The sequence below is a fragment of the Dendrobates tinctorius genome, unplaced genomic scaffold (genome assembly GCF_039654945.1).
Source record: "Dendrobates tinctorius isolate UK_male_01 unplaced genomic scaffold, ASM3965494v1 ptg000129l, whole genome shotgun sequence".
Lineage (NCBI taxonomy): Eukaryota > Metazoa > Chordata > Amphibia > Anura > Dendrobatidae > Dendrobates > Dendrobates tinctorius.
Window position 1 is genome coordinate 24,259,787 of NW_027361797.1, and position 12,251 is coordinate 24,272,037.

At 43.1% G+C, this 12,251-nt stretch overlaps 1 protein-coding gene across 1 annotated transcript in view; it reads right to left on the reverse strand.

The window, feature by feature from the left end:
* Positions 1-1,662: 1,662 nt before the first annotated feature.
* The window catches only part of TXNDC11 (thioredoxin domain containing 11), a 52,271-nt gene continuing 41,682 nt past the window's right edge, over positions 1,663-12,251 (reverse strand). Inside the window, exon 12 of the mRNA XM_073542867.1 lies at positions 1,663-2,383. Coding sequence (XP_073398968.1) covers positions 1,765-2,383 — 619 coding nt within the window. The 3' untranslated portion in view covers positions 1,663-1,764. The remainder of the gene's footprint in view (positions 2,384-12,251) is intronic.

The window sequence follows — 12,251 nt, forward strand, 5'->3', positions numbered from 1 at the left end:
CCATATTCATGAGCCCTGTATAATTCCGCTCACACTGATTGTACACTGTACATGGGTAGAAAGCTGCCAGTAGTGTGATCGGGGTTATACAGAGCTCAGCATTCAGAGAACCGCAGAGGGAAAAAAAAACAAAAAAAACTGATTTTATCAAATCTACAGCAAGCAGCCAAATAAGTGATACATTATGCTTCTCTCAGATGAGGTAACAAAAAAAAAAAAAATAATAATAATAATAATAAAAAGCGCCACCGTAGCAAGTGTTAAAATTGCAAGATTTATAATTTTGACATGAAAATTCATCAGTTACCAAGACAAGTGTCCGTAATGGCACCCAAGGATCCAACGTGGCAGCAAACGTCATGTCTGAACTTGTGGGATCCCACAACCTTCCCTGAACCACCTTCGTAATGAAAGCGTGCGCTCTCGCCTGTCATCATGAGATACTGCGATTTCAACTAAACCAGAGCAAATATACCGTATATATCTTTAGTAAGCAGTAACTTCATTCATTACCAATTGGTTACTTCTTACTAAAAGTAGGCGCTCTAGATCTCGTGCTTTCACTTCAAGGTAGGTAGGGTGGTGGTCACAGAGGCTCGAGATTCCAAACTTCTGAGTTGTGGGATCCAAGCATGCAGAGAGAAGGCAACTTTTTCTAGTATGTTGGGTCTTTTCGGTGACATAAAAGAAACTTGTCAGCATTTCTGGCAATAGGAGTCATTTCGAAAAATAATCAGTCTTTTGCTGCCTATTTTCTTAGCGAGTACCCGTCACCAGTCCTTAGCTGCCTATTTTCTTAGCGAGCACCCGTGGCCAGTCCATAGTTGCCTATTTTCTTAGCGAGCACCCGTCACCAGTCCGTAGCTGCCTATTTTCTTAGCGAGCACCCGTCGCCAGTCCGTGGCTGCCTATTTTCTTAGCGAGCACCCGTCGCCAGTCCGTGGCTGCCTATTTTCTTAGCGAGCACCCATCACCAGTCCGTGGCTGCCTATTTTCTTAGCGAGCACCCATCACCAGTCCGTGGCTGCCTATTTTCTTAGCGAGCACCCGTCACCAGTCCGTAGCTGCCTATTTTCTTAGCGAGCACCCGTCGCCAGTCCGTGGCTGCCTATTTTCTTAGCGAGCACCCGTCACCAGTCCGTAGCTGCCTATTTTCTTAGCGAGCACCCGTCGCCAGTCCGTGGCTGCCTATTTTCTTAGCGAGCACCCGTCGCCAGTCCGTGGCTGCCTATTTTCTTAGCGAGCACCCATCACCAGTCCGTGGCTGCCTATTTTCTTAGCGAGCACCCATCACCAGTCCGTGGCTGCCTATTTTCTTAGCAAGCACCCGTCCGTGGCTGCCCATTTTCTTAGCGAGCACCCGTCCGTGGCTGCCCATTTTCTTAGCGAGCACCCGTCACCAGTCCGTGGCTGCCCATTTTCTTAGCGAGCACCCGTCACCAGTCCGTGGCTGCCCATTTTCTTAGTGAGCACCCGTCACCAGTCCGTGGCTGCCTATTTTCTTAGTGAGCACCCGTCACCAGTCTGATCGCTCTTTTTATTTAAAGTTTTAAAGACAAACTTTGGCATAAAACTACAATACAAAAGTGATAATGTGGCTTCCTGACCAGAAACATTTGTGCACTCCTGGACTAGAATGTAATTCACTCTTTAAAACTGGAGGAAGATTAAAAAATAAAGTTTTATTCTCTATCTGCAAAACATTTTATTTACAGTAAGAAAATTTGTATAAATTATTTTCCAAATATTTCTAATAAAAAATATTCAGTCCGTTTTGTTGTCATTATTGAACTCCAACGTCACGGAGCCATCTGTGCCAATATCAGAGGATCCCTCAGAAACTTCAGTACTATCAGAGGTTGGCCGGCTTCCATCCTCAAGGTTCTCGTGATTTTCAGTCTCTAATTTTGCTTTGTTTTTGGCTTCTAATGAAACCAACAGAAACTTGAGCAACGCGTTTTCTGCCAGAAGACTTTCAGAAGCGGCCACCAGCTCTTTGATCTTATCTGCCATGGTTCCTGCCTCCCGGGCTTTCTGCTCATACAGTGCTTGCAGTTGCTCCTTGTGATCCTCCAGGGCTTTGTTGTGTTTTTCTAATTTTTGTTTTTGCAGTTTAAGGTCTCGTGCGTCTTTTCTAGCTTTTGAAATATGTTCTGCCAGCTGATCCTGGGCCTCATGTAAAGCCTTAATTTCTGCTCGGAGTCTGTGGATCTCTCGTTCCAAGTAAGAAACATGATCCTCTTTGTACTGTAGGTAGTGCTTGGGGCACGAGGCTGGCGGATCTGGTCCAGTAGAAGGCAGGGTAGAATATTTCAGTAGAAATCTCAGAAGGTTCGGAATGGTGATCTGCTCATCCTCGGGATACTTCACGCTGTTCTCTTTCCTGTAGATATAGCAGGGTATGGTTATAAGATTACTCGAGTACCATTATACTGCACAACATAATAGCTGACCATTAGCTTCATCTATAAACTAAATTCCCTGTGTAATATTGATACTTGTGAGCCCCAACATGGGCAGTGATGACAATGTATGTACAGCGCTGTGGATTACGGTGCTATGAAAGAATGCGTCATAAATGTCAAAGTCCAACCCAGAATAATCTCATTGGAAGGGGACAAACACCAAAAACCATTGGACCTTTGAGTATATGAACATGCACAGATTTTCCACCATACTTTTTTTCTGCAGCATGCGCGTGGTTGTTGCAAGCCCCAGTCAAAAGAATGCCACAATAGCAGAAATTTCTGCACCAAACTGACCATGTGAAAACCCTCAAGCTGCCCCCATAAACAAACCAACGTTGGCCGATGTTGATAGCGCACGTCCGATTGTTCTCCCAGAGATAAACCGCCGGCCGACGGGTCATCTGATGGCTTTCTCAGAGAACTCAGGAGCGATCTTGTGTAGGGGAAAGTCAGCCGAGATGGCCGTCATCCAATAGTTCAGCTGACAACCAGCTTTAGATCACCACTGGGTCCGGTAAATTATAAAATAGGCAATTCTCCTATACTCTAGATTGCTCTCTCGCTCACAATTCTGCGGCCACCCTTGGGAACAAGTAAAAAGACTGTGGCCTGATCAGCACAACCTTCATGGGCACAGAATGTAGGGGGAGATGCAGAATTTAACACTTGCAGGGTGATAATTCCAGGTCTGAATCTTCACCCCTTTCAATGTTGAGAGGTGAAATTCACAGCCAGATCCATCGGTCGCACGTGCAGATTCTGCTGTGGATTTATGACAGATTGCACAAGCGGATTTACGGCAGAATTTCCGCTTTATGACCCGATCCTAAAAAGATCTTAGGCTACATAGCCAACCAAAATTGGCAGAAAGTAAGGAGGTCGACAACCAGACAGGATTACAAGGGGACCGGTTGTCAAGAAAATTCTATAGTCTAGTAACTTCAGGGGGATCAGATCTCACCATATAATATATACATATTTATTCACTTTTAGGTTTCTTTTAAGATAGACTCAAAGAGTTCATTGCAAAAGTAACATAGGATGACAATTCCCAAAATAAAAACTTTATATACCTTAAAAGTGGTCATCTTCTAAAAGAAAAAACAAAACAAAAAAAAAAAAAAAAAAAAAACAACCCCATCCATATGGACCATTGTACAACTGAGTATTAAAGAGGGCTCTGCTTCCCCACCTCTGGGTAAGAACAGGTCGAAGGAGCTCAATGCCTACTGATGTGACAAATACAGCAGGTGAAACAAGTATTGCGCACATCACAATTTTCTAAGTAAATCTATTTCTAAAAGGTGCGATCGACATGAAATTCTCATTAGAATCCCCTCATTGGTAACAACCCATCCAATCCACGTAGGAAGAGAAGAGAAATCAAACTGGAGAGGTCTATAAATTGTGTGTGATAATGAGAAATGGCACAAGGAAAAAGTATTGAGCAGGCTTATGGAAATGTAATACTTCATACAAAAGCCTTTGTTGGTGATGACAGCTTGAAGAGTCACCTGTATGGAGAAACTAGTTGCATGTATTGCTCTGCTTGTGTGAAAGAATGGGCCAAAATCACACCTGTGTGCAGATCTTGAAGGACCCGTGGGCTCCTTCTATGGACTCTGAGCTTTAGTTCTTCCCATAAATTTCTATTGGATTCAGGGCAGGTAATTGGCGCGGCCATTCTAGCAGCTTTATTTTCTGTCTATGATACTAATTGAGAGTTTCCTTGGCTGTGTGTTTGGGATCATTGTCTTGCTGAAATGTCCACCCTTGTTTCATCTTCATCATCCTGTTAGATGGCAACAGTTTTATCAAGAATGTCTCGGTACATTTGTCCATTCATCCTTCCTTCAATTATATGATGTTTGCCAGTGTTGTATGCTGAAAAACAGCCTCACATCATGGTGTTCCCACCTACAAACTTCACTGCTGGTGTGGTGTTTTGGGGTGATATGCAGTGCCCTTTATTCTCCAAACATGTGTATTATGGCATACAAAGAGTTCAATTTTGGTCTCATCTGAGCAGACTATATTGTCCCAGTATTTCACAGGCTTGTCTATGTTGCTGAGCAAACTTTAAACATGCTTGAACATGCTTTTTGTTCAGCAATTGAATCTTGCCTGGTGAACGTGCATACAGGTCACGGAGATTGCGTGATGGGCATGCACACAGGTCATGGACATTGAATGCATTACTTATTGTTTTCATTAGAAACATAATTGTAGCTGCTGATTCCTGGTTTTTCTGTAGCCCTCAACAGGTGATCATTGGCTCTTGGAGGAGTGAAAGAATTGTCGGACGAGTTGTCCATCTGAAATTTTATGGAGAGCAGCTGGTCAGTTCATGGCAAAATTATGTTCTTTCCACTTCTGGATTATGACCCCAAAGGTGCTCACTGGAAGCTTCAGTAGTTAAGAAAATCTTCTGTAACCAACGCTATCAGTATGTTGTGCAACAGTAATGTTGCAAAGGTCTTGAGACAGCTCAATGGTTTTACCCATTATGAGAGGTTTCTTGTATGACACCTTGGTAATAAGACACCTTTTTATAGGCCATCTGATGAACCAGCTGATATTTTTCACTTAGACAGAATTGTTTTCTAATTATTGATGGATTTCAGCAGGAGTCATGACTTTCCATAGCTTATTGCACCTCTATTTTTTCATTTGCTCAATACTTTTCCCTGTGACATTTCTCATTATTACACATGACAATTTATGGACATCTACAGTTTGATTTCTTCACGTGAGTGGATAGGATGGGTTGTTACCAACATCTGCTGAGAATTTCATGTCAATAGCACCTTTAAAAACATTTAATTAAAATATTGGTGAAGTGTTTAGTACTTATTTCACCTGCTGTGTGTGACATAAGCGGCTCACAAGGGGGCAGGGGTGATTTCTCATGACTGGCACATCGGGTTTCTACAAAAAACATTTCATGTTTATTAGGACAAGAACCTACTCCACCTGTAGTACTCTAAAATTATTTTAGAAGGAGATGAACTCATGGACCCAAGGTTGAAAGTCAACCTTAGAGCTACGTGCATGAATATTGCAAGGACGCCACATGTGCCGATAGGTGAAGAGGCCCAAATATTCCTTCATGAGTCTGGAAATGGAATGCCAATATGAAAGAAATAGAAACTGTGCATTGAACCCGACTAAAAGAAGATATTCCCATAAAATGTAACTCATTATCCAAGTTTCCTTTGTATAGATTCTATACACTGCAAATAGCTGATGAACCAATTGCTTTAAATACCACTTTCAAAACGGGCAGCTCTTGTATGCCACATGCACGCAGTGCAGTGTAAGGGCTCAAACGCAAGTCTATGGAGGTGAGAGGTAGTATCTCAGAGCACTGAAGAGCCCCATAGGCTTACAATGGAGCCGCTTGTGTGCTGTGTGCACAGAGTGGTATTTTGGGATCAGTGGGGGTCTGGGCCCTGAGACCCTCCACCAATCGGCAGCCATTTGCAGGATCAATAGTAACCGTACTGTATCATTTTTAAAGGGAACCTGTCACCCCCCCCCCCCCCCCAGGGCGTTTTTAAGTAAAAGAGCCACCTTCAGCAGCACTAAGACTGCATTCTGTGAAGGTGGCTCTTCTGTTTCTGACCCCTAGCAACGCCGAAATATTGACTTTTATAAATAGCTCCTCATACCTGTAAAGCGTCCCATGGGTATGGGGCGTCCCATGGGTATGGGGCGTCCCATGGGTATGGGGCGTCCCATGGGTATGGGGCGTCCCCCTGTCTCAGCCGCCTCCCATCATGCCCCTGTTGCGTCTGGGCACCGCCTCCCATCCGTCCATCATGCCCCTTGTCTTACGTCTGGGCATCGCCTACCAGCCATCCATCATGCCCCTGTGCATCGCCTCCTCCTCCTGTCTAGTATGCCTGTGACAACTCTAGCTGCAGCTTCCCCCCCCCCCCTCTTTCTTTTTCCTCCCTCAGCACACAGTGTGTGATGAGCTGAGCTCCACACAAGCAGGTCACTGGCAGGTCAGCTCATCAGCTAAGGTGTGTCACTGTAAAAACCCCTTTTATAATATATATAATACTGCAAATGTATTGAAATAAAGTGCTCTATTGGCTTAATATTTCACTATCCTAGCTCTATTTTTCTTTCTATCCATCTACTTATCTATCATCAATGTATCTATCCATCTATCATCTATTTATCTAACATCTATCATCTATGTATCTACCCATCTATCCATTCATCCATCTGTCTATGTATCCATCTAACCATCCATCTATTCATCTATCAATTTTTTTTTATCTATCATCTATCGATGTATCCATCCATCCACTTATCAATCTATCATCTATCCATCCATCCTTTTATCTATCTCTCTCATTCTTCTATGTATCTATTATTTATCTATCCATTATCTATCGCATTCCTTCTCTCTATCTATAGATCTGTCTACCTGTGTCTATCTCATTCCATCTATCAATCTATAGATGGATATATGGAATTAGACAGATAGAAGGAATAAGATAGACAGATCTATAGATAGAAGGAATGAGATAAATAGATAGAAGAATGAGATAGATAGAAGGAATGAGATGGCTAGATAGATGGACAGATAGTAAAAAAGTATAGATAGATAAATGATAGATGAATAGATAGATGCATAAATGGATAGATGGGTAGATAGATAGATGATAGATGGATAAATAGAAAGAAAAATAGTTAGAGCTAGGATAGTGAAATATTAAGCCAATAGAGGACTTTATTTCAATACATTTGCAGTATTATATATATTAGAAAAGGGGTTTTTACAGTGACACACCTTAGCTGATGAGCTGACCTGCCAGTGACCTGCTTGTGTGGAGCTCAGCTCATCACACACTGTGTGCTGAGGGAGGAAAAAGAAAGAGGGGGGGGGGGGGGGGGGGGGGGGGAGCTGCAGCTAGAGTTGTCACAGCGCAGGCATACTACACAGGAGGCGGCGGCGACTCACAGGGTCATGATGGATGGCTGGGAGGCGGTGCCCAGACGCAAGACAAGGGGCATGATGGATGGCTGGGAGGTGGCTGATACAGGGGGACACAACATACCTCTGGGACGCAATACAGGTATGGGGACCTATTTATAAAAGTCGATATTTCTGCGTTACTAGGGGTCAGAAACAGAAGAGCCACCTTCACAGAGTGCAGCCTTAGTGCTGCTGAAGGTGGCTCTAAATGAAAAACGCCCTGGGGGGGGGGGGGGGGGGGTGACAGGTTCCCTTTAATACATAACAAAAATCACACTGGGGAGGATATGTTATTTACTGTATAATGAAATGATTATTGGTGCAGAACACTGCGACATCTACAGAAGTAAGCTTTGTTTGCATAGGATGTGCAGATTATAGCAGTACGCATCGCTCAGCCGTGAAGGCAGCACACGTCCTGCCTGTGTATTTATAGTATAGAGGAAACAGGACTGCAATGTTTTACAGCAAAACAAATCTGCTTATTAGCAGAAATGTCCGCTACCCACTGTGCTTCCTCTTCAGACACCCCAAGTATGAAAAGCAGCAGTGTCCCTAAAGTCACCGGACATCAGTGACACAACGTAGCTATGAAAAACTAGTTTTGCTTGTTATTCATTACTTTTTTTTTTAATCTTAAGTATCTTGCACAAAATTATGGTATATTACGTGTTGCAACATCATCCAGGTCCCAACCTCAGGATCAATGCTTTGTAAGTGGTGCTGAAGGGGATGCCACCAGTGTGGCACATGCGTGGTTACTGTGGACATACGAGAAGCAGCCAAGTGGCCACCAGGCGACTAGGGGCATAGGTGCCACACTAAATGGGATTAAAAAGAAAAATTCTACGAGTTATTTTCATCTAAAGGATGGAAAAGCCTTATTGTGCAGAAACAAGAAGCAGCTACAGATGACAGTCTGGCTCCTGTCTACACTGGTTATTAAACACCAAGAAGGTTGGCAACCCACAAAAAGTATCAATACCTAATCATAAATAGCTACAGTAAACACAAATTGTAAGGATACCGAGTGTATAGGACAAATAATTGGTTAAGAAAGGTGTAAAGCAAGAAGGCTAGCATGCCGAAACGTGCGTAGGGGTAGATGGCTCCACAATATCTTATAGTCAAATCCATTCTACTTCTACACCAGATAATCTATCAAATAGACATACACTCACTGGCCACTTTATTAGGTACACCATGCTAGTAAGGGGTTGGACCCCCTTTTGCCTTCAGAACTGCCTCAATTCTTCGTGGCAGAGATTCAACAAGGTGCTGGAAGCATTCCTCAGAGATTTTGGACCATATTGACATGATGGCATCACACAGTTGGCGCAGATTTGTCGGCTGCACATCCCTGATGTGAATCTCCCGTTCCACCACATCCCAAAGATGCTCTATTGGATTGAGATCTGGTGACTGAGGAGGCCATTTGAGTGCAGTGAACTCATTGTCATGTTCAAGAAACCAATCTGAGATGATTTGAGCTTTATGACATGGCGCATTATCCTGCTGAAAGTAGCCATCAGATGTTGGGTACATTGTGGTCATAAAGGGATGGACATGGTCAGCAACAATACTCAGGTAGGCTGTGGCATTGCAACGATGCTCAATTGGTACCAAGGGGCCCAAAGAGTGCCAAGAAAAAATTCCCCACACCATGACACCACCACCACCAGCCTGAACCGTTGATACAAGGCAGGATGGATCCATGCTTTCATGTTGTTTACGCCAAATTCTGACCCTACCATCCGAATGTCGCAGCCGAAATCGAGACTCATCAGACCAGGCAACGTTTTTCCAATCTTCTACTGTCCAATTTCGATGAGCTTGTGCAAACTGTAGCCTCAGTTTCCTGTTCTTAGCTGAGAGGAGTGGTACCCAGTGTGGTCTTCTGCTGCTGTAGCCCATCTGCCTCAAAGTTCGACGCACTGTGCGTTCAGAGATGCTCTTCTGCCTACCTTGGTTGTAACGGGTGGCAATTTGAGTCACTGTTGCCTTTCTATCAGCTCGAACCAGTATGCCCATTCTCCTCTGACCTCTGGCATCAACAAGGCATTTCCGGCCACAGAACTGCCGCTCACTGGATTTTTTTTCTTTTTCGGACCATTCTCTGTAAACCCTAGAGATGGTTGTGCGTGAAAATCCCAGTAGATCAGCAGTTTCTGAAATACTCAGACCAGCCCTTCTGGCACCAACAATCATGCCACGTTCAAAGGCACTCAAATCACCTTTCTTCCCCATACTGATGCTCGGTTTGAACTGCAGGAGATTGTCTTGACCATGTCTACATGCCTAAATGCACTGAGTTGCCGCCATGTGATTGGCTGATTAGAAATTAAGTCTTAACACACAGTTGGACAGGTGTACCTAATAAAGTGGCCAGTGAGTGTATGTATCATTGAGCTAGGAGAGTTCCTACAGGGACTATATATTACTATAGACTATTAGGTTACAGATACTGAATTTAGGTCTTACTATTCATTACGTTATTTAATGCCCCTGTAACTCTCAATGAATTTGACAATGATGCATTCATGCTTTTTTAGACTGATGCTCTTCATTATGTTACTGTAATTTGCTTATTTGTGGGTCACTATATTGGCTAATTCTAGGTTCTTGTATTTTTATTGTACATTAATACTTTTTTTTTTTTTTTTTTTTTTTTTTTACACAAATCAATGGTTATCTACAATCTACACCTTTTTCTTATCTGAGCTCTACAGTGGTTACTAGCGCATTATTGTGGATCCCGCCATACCAGGCACAGGACATCTGACAAAGCCTCAGACTTCAGTTTGGAAATTTTTTAAGGCTTTTTCCTACACTTGTGTCAAAAATACCTTTCTCTGTGCAAATCTGCAAATGATACACAGTTAGGAACAGAAATATTTGGATAGGGACCGAGTCTGTTATTTCGGCTCTGCACGCCACTATTTTACTTAAAATTAAATGAGATGTAATTGGATTGTAGACTTTCAGGTTTAATTAAAGGGGTTGAACAAAAATATCCTGTGAAACGTTTGGGAATTGCAACCATTTTTCTACAATGCCTCCTCCATTTCAGGAGATCAGAAGTAATTGGACAAATTAACTTTACCATAAATAAAATGTTAATTTTTAATACTTTGTAGACAATCCTTTGCAGGCAATGACTGCCCGAAGTCTGGAAGCCATGGACATTAGGCCTGGATCACACTTCCGTTTTTTTTATATCAGTCCAAATTCCTCATTTTCCGTTAAAAAAACGGATCCGCCATGTTTTTGGCGGATCCGTTTTTTTTCCCCATAGACTTGCATTAGCGGCTACCGCGGATCTGCCAAAAAAACGGATCCAAATGGATCAGTTAGCATCCGTTAGGGGCAAAAAACGGAAACGGATCCGTTTGGCGGACACAAACAACGGATGTGTGAAACAGGGCTTACCAAACGCTGGTTTCCTCCTTTGTGATGCTTTGCCGGCCTTTACTGAAACTGACTTCAGTTGTTGCTTGTTTGTTGATATTTCCGCCTTAAGTTTTGTCTTAAGCCGGTGAAATGCTTCTCGATGGGGTTGAGACCTGGTACTAACTTGGTGATTACAGAATTTTCAACTTTTTGCCAAAAAAAAAACAAACAAACTCCTGGGTTGCTTTCAGTGTGTTTTTGGCCATTGTCCATCTGTGCTGTGAAGTGCAGCCTAGTCAACCTTGCTGCATCTGGTTGAATTCGAGCAGAAAGTATAGCCCTGAACAGTTCAGAATTCATCCAGCTGCTTCTGTCTTCAGTCACATCATCAATAAACACTAGTGACCCAGCGCCATTGGCAGCCATGCATGCCCAAGCCATCACACTGCCTCCACCGTGTTTTACAGAGGATATGATGTGCTTTGGATCATGAGCCGTTCCAAGCCTTCTCCATACTTTCTGCTTCCCATCATTCTGGTTCAGGTTGATCTTAGAGTAATCTCGCCAAAGAATAACTTTCCAGACCTGGGCTAGCTTCTATAGATGATTTTTATCAAAGTCTTAATCTGGCCTTTCTATTTTTCAGGCTGGTTAATGGTTTGCACCTTATGGTGAACCCTCTCTATTTGCTCTCATGAAGTCTTCTTTTTATGGTAGACTTAGAATCTGATACACCTACACTACCGTTCAAAAGTTTGGGGTCACCCAGATAATTTTGTGTTTTCCATGAAAACTCATACTTTTATTAATCAAATAAGTTGCCAAATGAATTTAAAATCTAGTCCAGACGTTGAGAAGGTTCGAAAAATAGATTTTTATTTGAAATAATAATTTTCTCCTTCAAACTTTGCTTTCGTCAAAGAATGCTCCCTTTGCAGCAATTCCAGCATTGCAGACCTTTGGCTTTCCAGCAGTTAATTTGCTGAGGTAGTCTGGAGAAATTTCACCCCATGCTTCCAGAAGCCCCGGCCACAAGTTGGTTTGTCTTGATGGGCACATTTTGTGAACCATACAGTCAAGCTGTTCCCACAACCGCTCAATGGTGTTGAGATCTGGTGACTGCGCTGGCCACTCCATTACAGATAGAATACCAGCTGCCTGCTTCTTCCCTAAATAGTTCTTGCATAATTTGGAGGTGTGCTTTGGGTCATTGTCCTGTCGTAGGATGAAATTGGCTCCAATCAAGCGCTGTCCACAGGGTATGGCATGGCGTTGCAAAATGGAGTGATAGCCTTCCTTATTCAAAATCCCTTTTACCTTGTACAAATCTCCCACTTTACCAGCACCAAAGCAACCCCAGACCATCACATTACCTCCACCATGCTTGACAGATGGCGTCA